This window comes from Meleagris gallopavo, chromosome 1, assembly GCF_905368555.1.
Source record: "Meleagris gallopavo chromosome 1, MGAL_WU_HG_1.1, whole genome shotgun sequence".
In the NCBI taxonomy this organism is placed as follows: Eukaryota; Metazoa; Chordata; class Aves; order Galliformes; family Phasianidae; genus Meleagris; species Meleagris gallopavo.
This window is the reverse complement of record NC_139404.1, coordinates 171,075,033-171,097,937: the sequence shown is the minus strand read 5'-3', so window position 1 is coordinate 171,097,937 and position 22,905 is coordinate 171,075,033. Positions and strand designations below refer to the sequence as shown.

General features: G+C 34.1%; 1 protein-coding gene across 12 annotated transcripts in view; it reads left to right on the top strand.

Annotated features, from left to right (window-relative positions):
• Window positions 1-22,905, top strand: part of NBEA (neurobeachin) — a 469,696-nt gene that overhangs the window by 131,803 nt on the left and 314,988 nt on the right. For all 12 annotated transcript variants that reach the window (XM_085216030.1, XM_085216022.1, XM_085216029.1 and 9 more), the window contains exons 14-24: window positions 435-514; window positions 1,302-1,364; window positions 1,473-1,570; window positions 2,746-2,838; window positions 5,770-5,878; window positions 9,433-9,514; window positions 9,754-9,877; window positions 10,218-10,410; window positions 10,606-11,625; window positions 15,437-15,654; window positions 16,999-17,152. In XM_085216030.1, coding sequence (XP_085072156.1) covers window positions 435-514; window positions 1,302-1,364; window positions 1,473-1,570; window positions 2,746-2,838; window positions 5,770-5,878; window positions 9,433-9,514; window positions 9,754-9,877; window positions 10,218-10,410; window positions 10,606-11,625; window positions 15,437-15,654; window positions 16,999-17,152 — 2,234 coding nt within the window. The remainder of the gene's footprint in view (window positions 1-434; window positions 515-1,301; window positions 1,365-1,472; window positions 1,571-2,745; window positions 2,839-5,769; window positions 5,879-9,432; window positions 9,515-9,753; window positions 9,878-10,217; window positions 10,411-10,605; window positions 11,626-15,436; window positions 15,655-16,998; window positions 17,153-22,905) is intronic.

Sequence of the window (22,905 nt, the reverse complement as noted above, 5' to 3'; positions counted from 1 at the left end):
TTATCCTGACTTGGACATTTTTATCGTGACATTGGATCAGTTGACTAGGTCTTGTCAATAGAGCTGTTACCTGTGTTAGAATTTGCAACTCCCAGCTTATAGAAGAAAATCTATAGTGTATACCTTAATTTATCTGTGTGAGTTTCAATCTTGTTATTGCTCTTCATGTTCTTATGTCTTTAATATTTATACATAGATCTATATATACATATATGGATTTCTTCTTTTTTTTTTTTAATGAAACAGTGCTCAAGTTATATAGTGTTGTAAAATGTAATTCTGTAAGGTTTTAAATGATATCATTTGCAAATATATGCTCTTATATAATGAATAAAATATGAAATCTGTTCTAAGAACTGCAATTTTTCTGAAGAAGCTGCAGTTATTAAAGAAATTAGCTTATACTTAAATGTGGTATATTTTGCTTCTTCCAGATGGTCCTCGACCCTCACAGAAAGAAATCATATCACTAAGAGCATTCATGCTTCTGTTTCTGAAACAACTTATATTGAAGGTAAAATAAGCTATTCCAGATGGAAATCTTTGAGACTGTTATATAGGTTCTTTCTTTTTAGTAATAAGCTCTTCCAGAGTAGTAAATATGTGCTACCTATCAGGTATTACATCTGTTTCTGGTTAATTTTAATGTTGATGCACATACTAACAATGAACATAAGGGTAGCAAATCCATAGAATATTTCTTATTAACCTCGCCAAACTGAGATATATATATTTTATTAAAAGTACTTCCAGAAATAATATGTAATACTGCAGAACTGTTCAGGTACTTGAGCTCATTTTTATGTGAAAATAGATTGATACTAGAAAGATCAAAGGAAAAGGTTGTGGAAGTTGTTAAGTTAGTTATTGCTTTATTGGTTTTCAGGTCCTACTGCTGCATGAAAAGTTTAGGACTCTTTCTGGCTCTTTCTCTCTGTTACAGATGGTCTTTGAGTTATAATCTGCCATTTGAGACTTGTCTGGAAAACAGTATTTTCTGCCCCAGCTTATTCCAATAATTTTTTCTGGTGTTGTGGTGGGGCTTGGAGGAGTGACAACAATAGCTGATATCATCTGAGGGCCCACAGTATAAGAGTTGTATCTAGCAAGAATAGAAGGCTTACTTCAGGCTATTTTATACCATATATGCCAATGTGATAAGGGAAAGGGAAAAAAATGGAGTAGCTCTTTGAATTTAAGTAGTAATTTTATAGGATTATTTGACTCAGTTCAAGTTTTTCTTAGGCTGAGCATTAAAGAGTGAATTTTCTCTGAAAAAATATCCCATCTCATTTTTTCAGGATCGAGGTGTGAAAGAAGATGAACTGCAGAGCATATTAAATTACTTGCTAACAATGCACGAGGTATATTTCTGTAATTACCTATCCTTTACTGTAATCAATTGTATGATCTCTATGAGAAGCCTGCTGTTGAGGTTAGTTTGTAGAATAACATTGGTGCTTGTCATACAGGATGAAAATATTCATGATGTGCTGCAGCTGCTGGTGGCACTGATGTCTGAACACCCAGCATCCATGATACCTGCCTTTGATCAGAGAAATGGGATACGGTAAGACAGTGAAGTGAGAAAATATTTTAAAAGCAGTTTCAGTATTATCACTCCCCAGATTCCTTCTTTTTCACAATATCACACATGATGATTTTTCAAGAATTTTACTTATTTAAGCTATAACTTCAGAAATAGACTGTTTTGATATCTCTAAGGTGGAAGATTTCCTCTTGAGATTATCACTATCATATTTGAAGGTAGATGAACTGCTGTACTTGTTTCTCAGTCTCAAATAGAATATGTAATTAGCAAGAAGCATCAAAAAGCCAAGTATCTATCTCAGAATTATTTTGAATACTCTATCTTTGAATGCTCTACATAATTTAGGGAGAAGAAGAGGAAGATGAGAGAAATCATGCCTTAACCCTCTTAAATTTTCTCTGAAAATATTTTTAAAAATATCTGTGGAATTTATATGTTTATGTAATTGTTCATAGACTCAGTAGCTGATCATTACCAGACAAGCAGTATTTCTGGTGGTTTTTTTTAATACCTACTTTGGTAATGCATTTTTTCAGTGTTTATTGCTAATAATTTAATGTTTACTGTAGATTTTTATTTTATTGTGAAACTATTTTGGAAAACAAAAGAGACTTTTTAAAATAGAAAAAATGGTTATTACTGATAAATTCAACTATGAAGTACTATAAGGTATGTAAAGCTTCATGCAACTACTTGTATTTAAAACTGTTTCAGCGCAAGCTGAAACAAAACTTCCAGGAATACTCGTACTCACAGTTAGGACACTTTTTTTCTGTTTATTTTTCTATAGCAGAAACAGCAAAACAAGCGAACAAGTTACTTTTTGTTTTCTGTAGCATCCAGGTACTACAAGAAACTCCAAGATGTGACTATGTTCCAGTTTTTTCCCTTTGTCTTGAGCCACAGCTGCTTAGCCTGCCTTTGATTTTATTTTTCTGGTATAGAAACATTAGGGAAGTTTTTGCTTTCTGTTCTGAAGCATTGAACTGAGTGACGAGACACCATGCCTCTGACCCCAAGAATTTGTGATCAAATTCTTATGCTATGCTTATTGTTTTCAGTATATCCTTTCATTTTGTGTAAATGGTTGAGTTTATTATTATTTCATAACTTCATTATAAAATATTATTGTTCAGTGAAAAACAAGTTGTAGGTGTGATGTTTAAAATATTGAATTTGTTTTCCTTTTTTAGAGTAATTTATAAACTTTTGGCTTCCAAAAGTGAGAGTATATGGGTGCAAGCTTTGAAAGTCCTTGGATATTTTCTCAAACACTTGGGTCATAAGTAAGTGTAAATTTAAAATTATTGTGGTAATGTATGTAAGTTCACAGTTCTTGTCCTTTTGTCATAATTATCTTAATTAATTTGATAGTCTTCAGAAATAACTTAAACTTGGTAGGTTTTTTATTTAATAATGTGCAGTTGATGTATTTATACGCTAAAAAAAAATAAGTCTTGTAGTTAACTTGTTCCTATAATGACGTTTGAAAGTTAGATTGATTATCTGGCAAATGTATTATATACTTAAAATTAAACCTTAAAATTATTTTAAAACATTTTCCAAAAATATGTTTTAACAAATTATATGTTCAGTTAAAGGTAATAGGAAATATGTGACTGTCATCAAAACTTTGCGACTGAGATTTTCAGTGTGATTACAATAAATGTGTCAGGGCAGTACTTAAAAATAGCTTTATACTGATGGGAAAAATTGAATAGAATAAGTTATTCCACTGGGAAATGTTCAGAAAGGAAAGTAAACAAAATAAGTAGATGATCAATTAAAAAAAAGCACATAAGAACATGCCTCTGCACCAAAGGAAGGAAGAAATAGTCACATGGAAAATGAGCCTGTGTCACAAAATAGGTTTACTGAGTCTCATTTTTCCTCATTTGGAGATAAAAAAGAATAAAAAAGTACTGTGTAATACAGTACTGTGTAACCTGGGGCTGCTCACTTTCTCCATTGTATTAAAATATTCCAGTGTGTAGGATGGAAATTAGCAGTGCTCTTCACAGTAGAACTTCATCATATAAAACAATAGTAGGAAAAGAAGCTTTGAGGTCAGCCAGAGTGCAGTATTGCTAGACACACTTGTCTCAGTAAGGTCAATAAAGTATGACACCATAATTGAGAGACAGTTAACTGAGAACACGCTCACAAATGGGATTTTCTTTTGGGATTGAGCAAGCCAAGTAGAATTCTGGGAATTGATAAAGCAAATTCTTAGACCACTCAAGAATCTCAAAGGACTTTTCTAACATTACTTAGTGAAAATCATTCAAATTAATTGGAGTTGGATTAAGTAAAGTACACCATTTGAAGATTTGATTTGAGGCCTTTTTCCAAATAAGTACATTAGTTTAATTCATTTATGACATATCTAGCAAACTAGAGTTTAAGTTAAATAACTTATTTTTCATTGAAATCCATTTGTATATTCCGCATCTTCCAAGATATCTTTGAATATTTTGTTACTTTCATTTAGGAAAAAAAAAAACAAAAACGCAACCTCTGGGTTATTGGTAAATGTTCACTTTATGGTCAACTTCAGCATGTAAAAATCCTCCTCATTTTCATATCTCACAGCTAATGCCTGTGGTATGTGCCTATTTGTGCACACACGCACATCTTCATATGCATGGTTATATAAAACTGTAGTCAAATACAGGATATTCTAAGAAATTATAAAAATGTAAATCACATAAAATTATAAACTACTTAAATTTATTTCATATTATAGGAAACAGGCATTCTGTTGCAATTCTATTTTAATATGCTAAAGCATGATTGCATAAAGAGATGTTATAATTCATGAAACCTGAAACAATACAATGTTAATAATCAATGTATACATGAAAAAACAATTATCATTCATAGATATTCTGTGCAAATTAAGCTATAGAGTGAAAGTAATTGATTACCTGGAGAAGTGACTAGTGATGTGCTGGGACATTAATTAAATTACTTGATTTTTCTTTGTAATCTGTGATGATAGCTTACTTTGCCTAACCTTTGAAGTAGGCAAAATCCTGTTCTTTTCCTTCTCTGCCTCCTTGACTTTTCCTACTTCATCACTGAAAACAGTTACAGTCCTTTACTTGTGTTTTTTTCTTAATCTATACATTTAAATCTTCCTAAAACAGAGTTATATGTGCTTTTACGTTTATAATATTCTATTTGAAAATATATATAATCTCAAATACAGCAAAATATAGATACACAGTGTATTAGCCTGTGTTATATATGCTGTTTAACATGTTTTTTTCTGCAATGATTAGATATACTTGTTCTAAATGTTTTCCGTGCACTACCTCATAGCTCACAAGATTGGATACATGTTGTTTTTCTTATAACTCATGAACTCTAAGCAACCTGATCTAGTTGTAAGTGTCCTTGTTCATTGCAGAGATGTTGGACTTGATGACCTTTAAAGATCCCTTCCAACTCAAATGATTCTGTGATAAGTCTCTCTTCATTGTGCAGAAAAGTGCACACTGTTATAAGATGTTGCCACTTTCTCTTATGGATATTTGAAAAATAAAATACTACTTTCAAAAATTCTAGGACAAATCAGTGTAATTTAAGCCCGGTGTAATTTAATATGTGGTGTTATGATCAGTAATCAGGAAAAAGGGACTTTGTTAACTTTTGAATGAGCAATTGGGAAACTTCACTGTATTTTCTTTTATATTGTTATAATGCTTTCATGTGGATTACTAATTAATCTGAATATTTTTATTTTGTATTTTTATACTAGTAGATAGATATAATGATGAAATGTATAGTAAGTATTATATTTATGATGCTGTATTTCATTAAACAATAGTGGTTTTTACGGACAGATGGAATTCACTGATGTGAGCTGCATTCTTTTCAACTTATTAAGATGATATTTTTTCTTGGTCCTGACTGTAAAATTCACCTGAATCACTTTGCATTTCATACTTTTTTAGGATTATGGTGTATGAGAATTCTGGGCCAATTTTTTTAACACAAAAGCACATCCTAAGTACACAATTTCTTACTGAGAATCTTTGTGTATTACTGCAATAGCATTCATATTGGGAAAGAAATTATGTTTGATTCATAATATTTACAGAATAGCTGATTATAAAACTCTTCAGTACAACATGGAAATATTTAGCTTTCGTTTTTTTGCATTTAGTTTAATATTTTAGACAAAGCTGGCATATTTTTATTTTCTCTTCCAGACGAAAGGTTGAAATCATGCATACTCACAGTCTTTTCACTCTTCTTGGAGAAAGGTTGATGCTGCATACAAACACAGTGACCGTTACAACATATAATACGCTTTATGAGGTACAAATTATTAAACATACAGATTCTAATCTCTATGGTAAAATGTATGGCTTAATTAAATTTTTATACAACCTTTTAATACTTTTTGTGCTTTGCAATATTCTGATTTTCAAGACATCTGAGAAAATTTTAGATAGAAGTTTTAAGAAAGATCGCTTTCGCTCAGAATTTTGCCACGCTCAGCTAAACAGGAGTTAGCAGTATGCTCAAGTGGCCTAGAGGGCCAATGGCATCCTGGCTTGTATCAGAAATAGTGTTGCCAGCAGGAGCAGGGAAGTGATTGTCCATCTGTTCTCAGCTCTGTTGAGGCTGCACCTGGAGTACTGTGTTCAGTTTTGGGCCCCTCACTACAAGAAATACATTGAGGCCCTGGAGCGTGTCCAGAGAAGGGCAACGAAACTGGTGAGGGGTCTGGAGCACAAGTCTTGTGAGAAGCGGCTGATGGAACTGGGATTGTTCAGTCTGGAGAAGAGGAGGCTCAGAGGAAACCTTAGCACTCTGTACAGCTGTCTGAAGGGAGGTTCTGGTGGGGGGAAGAAGGGGAAATCAGCCTCTTCTCCCACATAAATGCTGATAGCATGAGAGGGAATGGCCTCAAGTTAGGCGAGGGGGATTCAGGTTGGACGTTAGGAAAACTTTCTTCATCAAAAGAGCGGTCAGGCACTGGATTGGGCTGTACAGGGAGGTGGTGGAGTCACCATCCCTGCAGATGTTCAAGAAACATTTAGATGATGTACTAACGGACAAGGTTTACTGAGAAACATTGGTGATAGCTGGACAGTTGGACTGGATAATCTTGGAGGTCTTTTCCAACCTTTGTGATTCTACAATTCTGTATTTTGACTGTTTTTTGGAAATGTCATACTTTTTACATATTCTTTATAAAACTTCATAGTTTTACACAGAGCAATATGGCAATATAATAGATCCTAATAATAGATCAGAGACTTGAAGCTGCTCTTCTATGCTAAAACTTTTTTCTTTCGAAAATTGCTGTGTTTCTTTTTCAACTAGTAATGCTAGTAGTAAAATGATAGTTGAACAAAGATACTTTCTGAAAAGATGTGACTTATAAGTATTATAGTTAAATTTCAGTCACTTTGAAAAAGCAACTTTCTGCTCTGAGTTTAAGGGATTAAGAGAAGGAACTTTATAAAAGCAGTACCTAAATGCCTTCAATTCATGTATACAAGTATTTGTCTTGAATCTTATGATTTTTGAGCACACTATTTGACCTTACTGACTCTCAATATCAGTTTTCACTCATACTTTGATATCACCTAATTTAATACATTTCTGATAATGCTGTGAATCCATCCATACACACTTGTTTTCAATCTGCATGTAGCAGATTAAAGTTCTTTGAGAACTGGGAAGATGCATGAGTGACTACTTGTAACTCAAATGCACTTCAAAGCTCAAGTTTTCAGTTATGTTAGCTTATAGTTAGGGAAGAGCCACGGGACCACAGCAGTACAAAAGATTTACCCATGGACTGTTGTAGTTATTTTAAATATTCTCTTACAAGCAAGCATTTGCATTCTATATTAAACATCAACATGCAAAAACCCACTCAAAGATATTGTGTTTACAAATGGTATTAGTTTGATTATTGATTAATGAATGAGCTAAGGGTATATTTCAAAATAAATATAAATTACCAGTAAAATGATTTAATTATATATTTTGTTTATATAGTTGCTTAAATATATTTCTTGGAAATCCAGCATTAATACCATGAAACTTTTAGCTTACTCTTCAAAGCAGAGTTGCATACGTAGAACCAGTGACAGGTAGCCTGGTGCAAAACGTAGTGGTTTTGCCTCAATACAGACTAATTAATTTTTCAGGGACAATTTTCAGGAGACTAATCTGTCTTTGTCATTATGTCAAATCACATGGCTATTCCTATGTAATGTAGTATATGACTACTCCTCTCTCCCTGCTGAGGAAAACAAAACCCATTTTCAAGAAATAGTACGTTTGGATATGGAAGGAGTATAAGAAAATATCTTTGGATATATGGTGCTCAGAAAAGAATTTTTGATCAGTGAATAGTAAGGTTATGAATGAAGGATATTTTTAGAAAATGCAGTTTTCTTAAAAATATATTATTTATTAAAATCTTTTTACGTTCAAATGATATTCTCTTAAGTTAGCAGAATAGAAAAATTAGCTTGGAAGGAACTTCTGGAGGTTGCCTAGGTTAATTTCCTGCTCAAGGCACAGCTAACTTTAAAGTTTTATCATGTTGCTCAGTGTCCTCCCCAGGCAAATTTTGACTATTGTCTCTTTTTCTTTATTTCTGAAATTTTCATTCCAATTCTGAGAATTCCTAATTTTGACATGTTTCTTAATGCAGCATTAAAATCAGAACTGCAGTTTTCTGAAGAGTAATGAGTATTTTCAAACTCTTTCAGAATCCTACCACAGATTTGCAAAATTAATACCAAGTTAACATAGCAGAAATGCTTAGATAATCTACTTACTGCTAGAAATTCACTTTAGTTTATTATTATCATTTATTGCTACTGCAGAGACAATATATCTGATCTGACTTCAGTTCTTGGAAAAAAAATACGTTTGTTTTGAGGGCAATAATAGGAGGGTTGATTGTTGGTTTGGATTTATCTCATTCAATATATACACAGAGTATCTTAACTAAACAAAAGTAAACTTTTTAATGAAATACTCTTGCATTTTTAACATGTCCCACCATTAATGGATTTTAAACCTGAATAAGTTATTGATTTCACCAGCTTTCTGATTTAAATAGCATTAAGTCAGTTTCTGCAGATGAAATTTATAGGAAAACTATTTTTGGCTCACAGCAAAATTTAATCAATCGGCTTCACTTTTTATTCTTGTTATGAAAACTTCCATAATCTTTGTTTAGTATAAAACATTCTACTAGAGTTTTTCTTAAATATAGCTGATGTATTTATTCAACACCTGTGTTGCAGTTCATATATTAGAGTTGCTGTACACAATTGGTGTATCTTTGAACTGAGACAAATATGGTGATTTTGCTTACCGTAACAAATACATACTCAGTTCAAACAGCAGTAAATACAATCTGACGATAGGTATTCTGTTAATAGGAATTTCTTCATTAGCAATTTGCAAGTGTTTCAAACAAACAAACAAAAAAAAACCTACCCTTTTTATCTCCAGTGGTCAGGTGTTAAAGGCTTTAAGGAGCCAGAAATTTTGAAGAGATTAAGGCAAAGTGTGAGCACTGGAATAGGATCTTAGGCAATTCTCTTTGCCTTGCTAATATACTTTGTCCTTCTTTGAGAAATAGCATTTCAAGTCAAACATGAAGCACAACACGGAGATTACATTTTTCATAGTGTATCTCTTTAACACACATAGAATATTTATTGAGCTATCTAAAACATCAGCTTGATTCTTATCTTGAAGAATAAAAATATTTTCCCAATATTTTTTATATGAAGTTACGATGTGGCTATGATAAATGGTGACTTTAAAAAATAATAATAAAAAGATATGCTGTAGCATTTAATTAAAAATGATAAATTTCTCCGTTTTAGATTTTGACGGAACAAGTATGCACTCAAGTTGTTCATAAACCCCATCCAGAACCAGATTCTACAGTGAAAATACAGAATCCAAGTAAGAACTAATATTATTTTTGAACAATAAAGATATTACCTTGATATTTTATTTTCTTTGAAAGGATGTGGCTCAGGAAGCACGAATAATAAGTAGCATCTGTCAAGTGTGTTTGGGTTTCAGTTACTGTTTACACTCATTGCTGAAATTTAATTTTAATTAATTCTATGTTAATTTATTTTGTTTTTAAACCAAATGTTTTTAAAATGTGTTATTGTAACTAATTTATTCTTTCAAAGTGATTCTTAAGGTGGTGGCAACACTGTTAAAAAACTCCACACCAAGTGCAGAGCTGATGGAAGTTCGACGTTTATTCTTGTCTGATATGATAAAACTCTTTAGTAATAGCCGTGAAAACAGAAGGTATGTCACTGTGGACAGTATTTTCTCATCGTTCTCTTGTGAGTAATAGCAATCTGTTATATTGTATGTAGGGTTGTATACAGTTTAAATGGAATTTATAAAAATTAATGTAATATGTCTGTGGTAACTTTTCCTTATCCCACAAATAGTATTTGGTTATTCCTTTAAGAACATAATTTAAATTTTTATTGACCCTGATGTATTTTCTAGGTTTTCTCTTATCATTGGAATTACTTTCAGAGTAGATGCACCATGTTACTTTTCTCCTGTTTTAACCATCATAATATTAAAATAAAGAAGCTTTCTTTGGATATATTTTGACCTAATTATTTCACTTTAGATGTTTACTTCAGTGTTCAGTGTGGCAGGACTGGATGTTTTCTCTGGGATACATTAACCCTAAGAATTCTGAAGAGCAGAAGATCACAGAGATGGTTTACAACATATTCCGTATTCTCTTGTATCATGCAATAAAATATGAATGGGGAGGCTGGAGAGTGTGGGTGGATACTCTTTCTATAGCTCATTCCAAGGTAAGAAACGATTGGATGTTTTTATATACTGGTAACTCCCTCACAGGGACTAGTAATGTATTAAGATTTAAAGTGATTTGGTGCCACCTGGTGGCTATCTCCGTACATGTCAAGGTGGCATTTGTTAGATTCTTGTTAATTTTTGTCCAGTGTGATACAGCATGTATTCATCCACATAATCTCTTCTTTCTTAAGGTCACATATGAGGCTCACAAGGAGTACCTAGCAAAAATGTATGAAGAGTATCAAAGGCAAGAGGAAGAAAACATAAAAAAGGGGAAGAAGGGTAATGTAAGCACTATCTCAGGTCTTTCATCTCAGACAACAGGAGCAAAAGGTGGAATGGAAATCCGAGAGATAGAAGACCTTTCACAAAGCCAAAGTCCAGAAAGTGAAACAGATTACCCTGTCAGTACTGATACGAGGGACTTGCTCATGGCTACAAAGGTGTCTGATGATGTACTTGGAAGTGCTGAGAGACCAGGAGGAGGAGTGCATGTAGAAGTTCATGACCTTTTAGTTGATATAAAAGCTGAAAAGGTAGAAGCTACTGAAGTAAAACTTGATGATATGGATTTATCACCAGAGACACTAGTAACTGGAGAAAATGGTGCACTTGTAGAAGTTGAATCACTTCTAGATAATGTATATAGTGCTGCTGTTGAGAAGCTCCAAAACAATGTTCATGGAAGTGTAGGTATTATTAAGAAGAATGAGGAAAAAGATAATGGTCCATTAATAACTCTGGCTGATGAGAAAGATGAACCTTCTACTAACAGTACCTCATTTCTCTTTGACAAAATACCTAGTCAGGAGGAGAAACTTCTACCTGAACTTTCAAGTAATCATATTTCTATTCCTAATGTGCAAGACACACAGATGCATCTTGGTGTAAATGATGATTTGGGATTACTTGCACATATGACGGGTAGTGTAGATATAACATGTACTTCAAGTATAATAGAGGACAAGGAGTTCAAGATTCACACAACTTCAGATGGAATGAGTAGTATTTCTGAGAGGGAGTTGGCTTCCTCATCTAAAGGATTAGAATATGCTGAAATGACTGCCACAACTCTTGAGACAGAATCTTCTGGTAGCAAAACTGTACCTAATGTTGATGCAGGAAGTATAATATCAGATACAGAAAGATCTGATGATGGTAAAGAAGCAGGAAAGGAGATACGGAAGATCCAGACCACTACCACAACCCAGGTAACTTTCAAGTGCTATAGCTATACACATCTCATATAATCACTCTTCTTTACTTCTGAATACATTACCAGTTTGAGGTCTGAGAGATTTTTGAAGTATATTTCCTGCGTAGTATGACAGGTGTCCATCCTGCAAGCCAATTTGCTTTGAAAATTTCTTATCTTTTACATCTGTGTAAAAAATAATTGTTGTGGTTGTGCATGCTTTAATTAAAAAAAAAAAAAAAAAAGAGAATCTCTCATCTATTTCCCTTATTTTATGTAGGCAGATTAATTATTGCTTATAGAATTCTCTTTTAAGCCTCTTATTAGCATGTCTTATAAGATTAGAAATATCTCTATTTTGTTATGGGATACACATGAAAGTGTTTTTTTCCTCTCGCTGGACCATTCTCAATGTAGTTTGTCTTATAGCACTTTAGTACACTTTCTCCTTCCTATACAGAAATGCTGCCATAAATATTCACCACATTAAATCCAAGCAAAGAAAGGAGTTAACTTAGGGAAAGTGGAAGAAAAACTGTGATTTGAGTTCCAGACCAGAGATCATCACTAAAAGAAGAGATACCTACTTTCTTTTTAGGGATTCTTTCTGTTTCTGCAGAACAAAATTAATTTAACATTAGAACTGTTGATAGACTCTAGGAAGTAATCAAAGATTGCTTTTGAGAATGTTATTGAGTGAAAAACTTGATTGTCTTAACAAATTAACTATCTTACTATAATATCCATGATGCACAACACTATTTTTCTTCTAGGATTTGAGAGTCAGGCAGGCCTCCTGAAAATGTGGAACAGCCATTACTTACAAAAACTGCTTTTCTTGGTGCTTTATAGTATATACCATATAATCATAAAGTTTCAGAGTTGCCCTGAAACTTATTATTGGTTACTCTGACTAGTGGGTTCTAAAGTCTCTCCTCTCAGTCTCTCTTCAATGGAAATAACTTTTCTTCTGAACAGGAGAGCAGATAGAACTCAAAACTTTCCCTAGGTAACAATTATAAGAAATGCATAGAGTTATCTTGTAAGCATTTTTCAAAACTATGAAATTGCTCATCACATCAGGGACAGAATATCAAGCATTGCGAAGATGTTTCTGTGTTTGTATTCTGTGTAATAAAGAACAAGTCCTGAAAACTCTTGATAGGAATATTGATAGGAACTTATTTGTGGTGTTAAAATAAAGACTGTTAATAACATTCAAACTGATAAATGGGAGAGAATGGACAAGAACAAGAAAAAGGAGTGGATAGTTTTTATTTTGAAATTATTGGTTTTTTTATTACAGAGTAAAAAGCAACTGAAAGCATTCATTTGCTATGCAGTGATATATACAAATAAACACTGAGTTAGTAAGATGTCTTCAATAATTTCATACTACTGTCAAACATTCTGTTTGTGTAACCTTATGACTATTCTGTCCTTCAGCTTCTTTGATGAATTCTGCCTACAATACTTGAATTATAAAAACTCCTCAAGCCTGTAACTATATGTTAGGATTAGAACTTATATATAAACCTCAACGAACTTTTATAAAAACATTATAGGATAGGAAAATTGAAATATTTTCAAAATGCTTCATCCTTACGTTGACAGAAAATTCCTAACAGATCATTTGTATTTGCAAATTGTGTAGAAACTGAGTACACGTCCAAAGCACAACTCCTAAACTTATTTACCTCATTTGATTCTCCGTGTGTTACTTAAATTGCATTATTTCCCACTAAAATCCTTGATAAACTACAATGAGTTTGTTTAAGCAAATAATATCTCTTTTAAACAGTTTTCTCAAAAAAAGTTATTAACAGTGTAATCACCAAAATTGTCATAATCTTTAAATCACTTCTTTACATGTTTTGAAATATCCAATGAACTGTAAGGTGTCCATCATTACGTAATTTCTGTACAAATGAAGTTAAAAGTTTGTGGGTTTTTTTAGTAGAAACATGTATTAAATACTGAAAATGGATTGGAAATAGCTGTCTTTAAGGATCTGTTCCAACCTAAAGCATCCGATAATTCTAACCAAGGATTGTCATTTTCATAAGTAAAGAACAATGATAAAATTACAGTTAGATTTGCAGCATATATGAACACTTTAGATTTGATTACAACAGCTTTGAGACCACTGAAAACACCGTTTGGTTTGGTTTGTTTTTAAGGCTGGCCACCCAAGTAGGTAGTTGGTTTTCATGGTAGTTTGAGCGCCAGACATCAAAGATACTGTTGCAACTACAGCACTATTGACTTTATAAAAAGCTACTCTGTTCTGGTATGATTATGATTCCATTATTGCAAGTGTCATGGAAAATGTATATAGTTGTATCCTAAAGGGAACAAGTTGTATGAGAATGGCTATGCTAACTTAATTTTTTCTAAAAATATGCTTACAGTCAGTTCCCTATCTTACCAGAATGTAGTAATCGTGTCTTACTCAAATGAAGTGAAGGGAGGCAAAAAAATACCCAACAAACTAAAGATGGGATCTTACGCATATTTCAAAAAAGATTTAATGCTGTTGTCAATGATAGAATCATAGAATCAAAGAATTGCTCAGGTTGGAAAAGACCTTAAAGGTCATCAAGTCCAATCACATGCTAGCCATCCTACCCTAACTCTAACAACCCTCTGCTAAATCTTGTCCTTGAGCACCACATCCAAACGGTTTTTAAACACATCCAGGGATGGTGACTCAACCACCTCCCTGGGCAGCCTATTCCAGTGCTTAACAACCCTTTCTGTAAATAAGTTTTTCCTGATATCCAACCTAAACTTACCCTGGTGCACCTTGAGGCCATTTCCAGGCCCTCGTTCTGTCGCCTGTCACCAGTGAGATGAAACCAACCCCACCCTTGCTGCAATCACCTTTCAGGTATTTGAAGAGAGCAATAAGGTCTTCCCTCAGCCTCCTCTTCCCCAGATTAACAGCCCTAGTTCCTTCATTCAAATTGTAGGTCAAATGTCAAAGAAAATAAAATAAACTTCCTTCTATGATCTAAGCTATGAAACAATAAAAATAGAATTGAAGGCATACTGTAGAAAAATAATTGAAAGTATTAAATTCTTAGTTAATTCTAAGAAAAAAAAAAAATTATTTGAAGATCATTCTAAGGAAAAAGAATAGAACATAGAAGCCACCACGATATTGATCCTAATAAGTCAACCTGAATGCAGGAAACAAAAGTCGTAAAATCCACATCTTCTACGTGTTGGGAGAATCTAGAGAATGTCCTGAGGATCCATAAAACTGTTAAACTATTAGCAAAATGTAATAAAATTGTCAAAACTCTGTTTTGGAGAATAGATTTGATTCTCTAATGATTCTGCTAAAAATACCAGATGAATAAACTGGTTTTAGAAAATGATGAACTGTATGTATAAGTACACTGATGTCTTGAATCCCACCACACCCACAAAAACTACCCACTGTGTAGTTTTTTCACATTCTGAGTAAAATATTCAATGAAAATTGTACTAGCTGCATAAAATAACAGTTGTTTCACATGACAGTGTTTTGTAATTGCTGACCTTGTACATGCTGTATTTGGTCTTTTCTGTGATATTTCAAGTGAAGAATGAGAATAAAAAACATCAGTGACTAGGTGAAAGGAAGGCAAGGTATGGCACTGCAGTGCTGATTGATTTGGAGTAGCAGCTTTAGTAAATGATAGTACCTATGCTGAATTATCAGTATCTGCTGTGGTATGGGCTGGAGTTCAGCATTAGCCTATCCTTTCTCATAGTCTGTAATCTATCCAAGAACACATTACAGAAACATAACATGATTTCTGAACTTCTTGTTAATATAGGCGGTACAAGGTCGATCTGTCACCCAACAAGACCGAGATTTACGTGTTGACTTGGGATTTAGAGGGATGCCAATGACAGAAGAGCAGCGGCGACAGTTCAGTCCAGGTCCACGCACAACTATGTTTCGTATTCCAGAGTTTAAATGGTCTCCCATGCACCAGCGTCTCCTGACAGACTTGCTTTTTGCACTAGAAACAGATGTACATGTTTGGAGAAGGTAGATGATTGCTTCTTATTTAAATCCTGTTTTGTGTTTCTGCCAACAAAGAAAAATCAGATGTGTTGTGGAATGGATGTTACTATGATAACAATGCTGCTGTCTCAGCACGTGTTTAGCACTAGAGCTTCTCTACCTGCAAATCTTATAAATGAAAACTCTGTCCTATAAATTTTTCTAAAGGATAGTTGATAGTTTTATTTTACATGCCAGCTTCTGGTTGTAGTTAGTTTTTCTGATTATATTACTTCTAATGACAAAGATATGATTTTCTAGCTTTTTGCACACTTTATCAGAAACTTCTTGTTACCAGTGCCCTTAAGTTGCCCTTAAGTATGGTAGACATCGTATAATGTCATTTCCAGAACAGAATAATTCATTTACAGAAAAGTTTACTTTATTTATTTCAAAGCACCTATTTATATTGCATTTAGTTTCTAGTTTGATTTACTGTTCTGTGGCAGTTGTTGGGGAATAACCAATTTAATTTATTTTTTTTATAATTTTTATCCTTTCTACTTGTGTGACACTTGGAGGTAAACATTTTATTTTGCATATTTTCAATTGAAGTTTTTAATTTTTGTTTTCTGGCTGGCCAAAGGTTGTTTTGGAAAAAAAAATATTGTGAATAGGCTCAGAATTCTTCAGTATTTTCACACAACTTTTTATATTTTGGGGAGAACTGTTTCGTGAGACAGTTTCTCACCAATTTCTTGTTGATATTACAGGTAACAGCATATCTGTCTTGCAAAGTTTTGTCTAATGCTAAGGTTAATATTAGTTAATAAAGTTTATACTAGGTCAAAATATTACCAGATCATTGGTTTTCTACCTTAAAACACTATCAGCAGGTTTCTTCAAATCATTAATACTCTAACAGATGAACCTTTCGAAATTACAGTTTAGAAAAAGTCATGATCAAAAGCTCCTGCCTAATTTCATTAGGTATTTTGAGGGCTACTTTAGATGGCACTGATGCAGTATGTTGAACTCTGTTAATCAGCTGAATAATAACTTTCACACTGAAGAACCAATCACGTTGCTTACAGTAGAACTGCTTCTGAATGAAAGTACTGCATGATGGGAATAAAAGATTTTGAGCCATTCTTCTCAACTGTGTATCTGAAACAAATCCTAGTGTGAAATTAGATACCAGTCAACTTGTCCATTAGACCACTTCTATTTATATTTTTCACAATTTGCATGGAAAATCTTGTAGATAAGGATCTCCTTTAATAACAGAGAAACATTTGGGTTCTGATTACAAAGAATAAGTTTGACTGAACTTTCATTTTAATTATTTGGTTTTAATCTACCCTTTTTTGTGTGTGTGTCTTCTTGCAGTCACTCCACAAAGTCAGTGATGGACTTTGTCAATAGTAATGAAAATATTATTTTTGTACACAACACAATACACCTCATTTCCCAGATGGTCGACAATATTATTATTGCTTGTGGAGGAATTTTACCATTGCTGTCAGCAGCCACATCCCCAACTGTAAGTACAATATTTCCACCTAGTGGTCATATTAAAAATCATTGTTAGTAATATAAACTACTGTTTGCAGCTGAATTTATTTCTTTAGGGAATCCTCTGCATTATCCACTAATTCCTTTCAAAAAAATTGAAGTTTATATTTGAAACTTTTAAGCTTCAATACATGGAGTGCTTATAGTTTTTATCATAATTTTCACTTGAAATGTTAATTTTATTAAGGGAGGTAATACTAAGAAAGAATATTAATATTTCATATGTATTTAATATTTTATTTGAAAGAGAAGACCATTATTACTATGGTTATGAATCATGGCTACTCTTAAGAAAATTCACACTTCATGATAGCTAGTCATTGATATTCATAAACATGTTTTGCATGGCCACCATATTTGCATGCCAAATGACACCAGAAGTCACCTCTCACTACTTACTCTTTACTTCTTTCAGTAGGTACCGACCTTTGAGCTTTCCTTTTTCTTTTAATCTTGTTTTGAAATAGTGATGTTTCTATCCACTGTTATATTCTTACTAAGCTGTAAGTTCTTAGGTGAGCACAGCTCAGGCAGGTAGAGTAGCCATATAAAATGCTTCATGAAAGATGGAATTTTTTTTTTAATATATATTGTGTTATTGTCAGTAGTAATACGGTATTTGAATGTGATGTCATGTTTGTGCATATAATATCAGCTACCATCTCTTTCACACTAAATATCTGGAACATCCCATATCCATTTGCAGCTAGTATTGATCTTTGAAAGGGGAGAAAGTGAAGCACAGGAGGAACAAAGATGTTTCTCTGAAGTGGTTAGTAAGCCCTGAGGGCTGCCAATGTAATTTTGCAACACAAGCTTAATTTCTTGTTATAGTGATTCAGTAACAGAGATTACTTTGCCTCTCATATTTATTTCTCATTAGATAGCAAAAAAAAAAAAAAAGGTTTTGCACTATTTTATTGAAGGATATGAATGTATTTACTAGCAACTGATTGAACATCAACATGATTTTCATGGCTAAATGAAAATGGCTGTAGTTCATTGTTAACTAAAGAAATTACTTGCTATTAGCAAAAATACAAGACTCACAGGAAAGACTTTAGTCTGCTGTCTGTTGTCACATCAGTGATACTAAGATTGCTGAATAAAAGATTTTGCATGTGTTACCTTTTAAAGAATGTTGGCATGTATGACAATGCACACCAGCACACCTTGAGATGAAAATTGTACTTTACATGAAAGGACGTGGGGAGATATTTTTGAAAATAAATTTTTAGACAACATTTGAAAGTGAAAATGTGTTCTTTGCCATCTTCTATATTAAAAGTATAGATTAGGCAGGCACAGCATGAATTAGGCTGTAATTCCATTGAATGGTCTCAGTGCTTTTAGTTTTTTGTCCCGGTTTATGCAAACAGCTTCTATAGAATAATAATTTCACAATTCACTATTTAGTTTATTCTGGATAATGTGTCTGTGTATATGTATATATATATATGTTACAGCTTTATATACTACATAGCAATTTGTTAAAATAGTGGATGTTCTTATTGTCTTGCAACAATAACAGTGATTATATTACTTACAGAAGAAGATTACATTTAGAAATTATTATTATTATGCATATATTTCTCCACTTCATGAGAATTCCATGTGTTACTTAAATGCTTAATTTAGCCACCTCTTTAGGATAGTAAAAGTAAATTGTGATATAAACTAGTTCACTGAAAGATCATTAGCTGGTTTTAAACTGAATTAATCCTAGTCTGTGAAATAAGAAATAAAACAAATAAAACTACTTTTTACTCAGTAATTGTTATAATTGCAAACTAACTCGAGTCCAGAGAATGGTGGTCAGTGACTCAATGTCTGGATGGATATCACTGAAGAGTGGTGTCCCTCAGGGGGTCTGTGCTGGGACAAGTGCTCTTTACTGTCTTCATCAGTGATACTGTCAGAGGGATCAAGTGCACCCTCAGCAAGTTTGCTGATGACTCTAATCTATGGGGTGTGGTCGACACCCCAGATGGCTGGAATGCCATCCTGAGGAACCTAGACAGGCTTGAGCAGTGGGCCCAGGTGAACCTCATGAAGTTCATCAAATCCAAATGCAACATCTTGTGCGTGGGTCAAGGCAACTCCCATTACCAGTACAAGCTGGTGGATGGGAAGTTGGATATGAGCCAGAATTGTGCCCTTGCACCCCAAAAAACCAACTGTATCCTGGGCTGCATCATAAGAAGCATGGCTAGCAGGTTGATGGAAGTGATCCTGCCCTTCTAGTCTTTGCTGCTGAGGACTCACCTGGAGAACTCTGTCTAGATGTGGAGTCCTTAGTACACAAGAGGCATGGAGCCGTTGGAGCGCATCCAGAGGAGGGCCACAAAAATCACAAAAATGTTCAGAGGGATGGAACACCTCTCCTATGAGGACAGGCTCAGAGCTGGGGCTGTTCAGCCTGGAGAAGAGAAGACTCTGAGGTGACCTGAGAGCAGCCTTTCAGTATCTAAGGGGGAGCTACAGGAGAGAAGGATACAGAATCTTTGGCAGGGTCTGTGGTGATAGAGCAAGGGGAAATGGGGAAGGCTTAAAGAGGGTAGATTTCTGTTGGGTATAGGAAAAAGTCTTTTACAATGAGGATGTTGAGACACTGAAACAGGCTGCTCAGTGATTCTGTGGTTGATGTCCCATCCCTAGCAAGTTTCATAGCGAGGCTGGATCAGGCTGTGGGCAACCTGATTTAGCTGTGCATGTCCCTGTTCATTGCAGGGGAGTTGGACTAGATGGCCTTCAAAGGTTCCTTCCAACTCTGAGGATTCTATGATTCTATGACTTAACCTAGAAATATCTTACAGCTTAGATGATGATTTCATAGTCACATCCATCTAGAAGAGAGCTTCTTCCATTTTATTCTACTACCTTCCTTTTCCATTACTGCTTGTCTGTAAATGTTAGTGTGAAAGTGGATCAATAATAATTGTGAGAGACACAAATAGCCCAGCACATCCTTGTTCTTTCTTTACTATCATGATAGTAACAAAGAGACTTGATGCTATGTTGGATCTCTCCTGGATATTCATCATATAAATTAAAAGTTTCATACAGGTTCTCAGTCTTCTATTTCTTTTTCTTCATCTTTGAGTTGATATGGAGAAAGTGGCAGATGTGGTGTCAAGAAATATATTTCTTCTTGATCTTAAAAGGGCACAATAGTCCAGTGCTTGCAGTCAGTTACAAAAGATTATCTCACTGTCCTCCTCCCTGGAACTGCTAACTGGGAGAGAAGTCTGAAACTAGGAGATTTATATAACTCTACATAAAAATGCATGTAAAATATAGGCTTAGCAGTGACATTTTCTGTGTGAGTAATTCTCAAGGCAGGAAAGACCAGTAATCTTTTTCCATCACCTATTGAAAGAATCACAGACTGACTGAGGTGAGAAGGGACCTCTGGAGGTCACCTGGCCCAGCCCCTGCTGCAGCAAGGACACCCAGAGCAGGGTGCCCAGGGCCACATGAGTTGGCTCTGGAAGATCTGCAAGAAGGAGATTCCACAGCCTCTTGGCAGCCTGTGCCGGTGGTCCATCATCTGCACAGCACAGAAAGGTAATGCTAAGAGAGGTGCTCCATTGCCTTCATCATCTTCATGTCTCTTTGTTGCATTCTCTCCTGCATAAAGGAGCCAAAAACTGGATACGTGATTCCAGGCTGTGCTATTCAGGCAACAATCTTCCTGCATTTAGTCTCAGTGCTTGGGCCACCTTCAGCTGCTAAAATCATCCAGAATATTTTTACTTTATATGAACATATCCTAAGATTTGCCACACATAAATGACTTGAACAAAAGTTTATTTTATTAAGGAAACCACTTCAAAATAAATGAATGTCTTCACATATCTGGAAAAGCCATTTTTAAATTACTTTATGGTATGTTTGCCTGTCTAAAAATTACTGTAAATGGTTAGAGAAAGCAAAATTATCTTAGACTGTTGAGGAAAACATGATTCAGAAGCTGTAAAACAAAATTTGAGTGTATATCTTTCAGGGAAGAAGGTATTCGTTAATGTAATTAAATGGAACACAGGAAATTCCTGTATAATCTATTGTAGGGAACCTGTTCTAGCAGGGGACTGGACTAGATGATCTCTGGAAGTCCCTTCCAACTCCTATGATTCTGTGATTCTGTCTACAATGTCACATTTAATAACAACTGAGGAATTTATCCTTCTAGAATTTATCTAATCTGTTTTGAAGCTACTTACTCTTTTAGCCTCTGTAATATCCTATGGCATCAAGTCTGAAATTATATAATCTTTGAAGTGCTTCTTGTGTTTGTTTTTAAACTTGCTTGAAAATTACAAAATCACTACATCCCTTGCAATTTATACTATGAAAGGAGACCTTATTCACATTTTTATTTCATCTCCCTATCACTTATGAGTGGGCTTGAGTCACATATCCTTGTGTGTATAATTGAATCCATTGAGTCTTCATCTTGTTTAGTCCGTCTGTCTTTGAAAACCTCTGGTTCTCTATATCTTTATTCCATGGAACTTTCCTGTTTGAACCAGGGTGTAACAATCCTTTCCATTTTATAGATCCTGTAGAATACCTATATTAAGTTTATAAAAAAGAATTAACTCATTTTACCTTATTTCTTTTTTACTTACCCCCATGTTGGGGTGACTCACAAATATTCCCACTGAAGGCCTTTTGGGTCTATGTTAAAATTTTAAAGTAGTAATTCTTACTAATTTCCTACTAGTGAGTTTTGTTTGTGGCATGAGGCATTTTTTAAGTTTTTTTTAAATGTGAAATAATTAAATGCAAGGGCAGGAATGCTACAGAACAAACAGTAAGAGACAACCCACATAATCTTTACTTTAGAATGATAAAACATGATGAAATTCAGGGAGAAATTAAGGTAAATTTAGGTATCTACTGAAGCATTTTGCATATGTACTAGATTTCTAGCCAGTGGAGATCTTCTCAATAAAGCAAATAATTTGTCTATCTCTGATGTAGTCATCCTATGGACAGTCAACAAAATCTGCACAAGCTCCGTAGATTGTAATGAAGGTTAGCCTGAGCTGAATCCGACCTCTTTTTATGAAATAGCTTACTTATTTTCTATCAAAGAAAGTGACAGACAAAAGCACAGAGTGTTTATCTGATCTCTGGTCCTATCAGTTACTTGATAACAGTATGTCAGTCAGAGCTCAGATGTAGCCTCATTCTGGGCTGCTAGTTCTTTAAAAGTCTTGTGCACTCCACCCCTTTTCTCAACAATCTGATTTATAGTTGATAAATATGCCTCACTGAATCTCATTTTTTATAAGGTATTTCACCTATTTCTCACTAGTATAATAAACACTGTGTGCTGGAATGCTTGACTTAGAGTTTTAGCAGGAAATAACCAAGAGCTAAGTTTAGCAAAATTACTTTCAAAATATTGGAGGAATTGTGGATTTTTCAATTTTTGATTTTTTTTCATTTGCTTGTTTTGTGTTGTATTCCTTCTCTTGCTGCAAGAACAGTACTTGAAATACTTTAAAATATTGGGGAATTTTCTGTTTCAAAAAGACTTTCTGTTTTAGGATTTGTACTGAAATTGCAGTGTTTCTAGGTGAGGTGAAAGATTATCACTTGTCTGCTGTAGAGTGGAAAATCTTAATCAGGGAATTTATTTGGTATTGAATACTTGCAATAGAAATCTACCTTTTGCCTTGCTCTTCACCAACCCATTCCAGACTAGGCAAA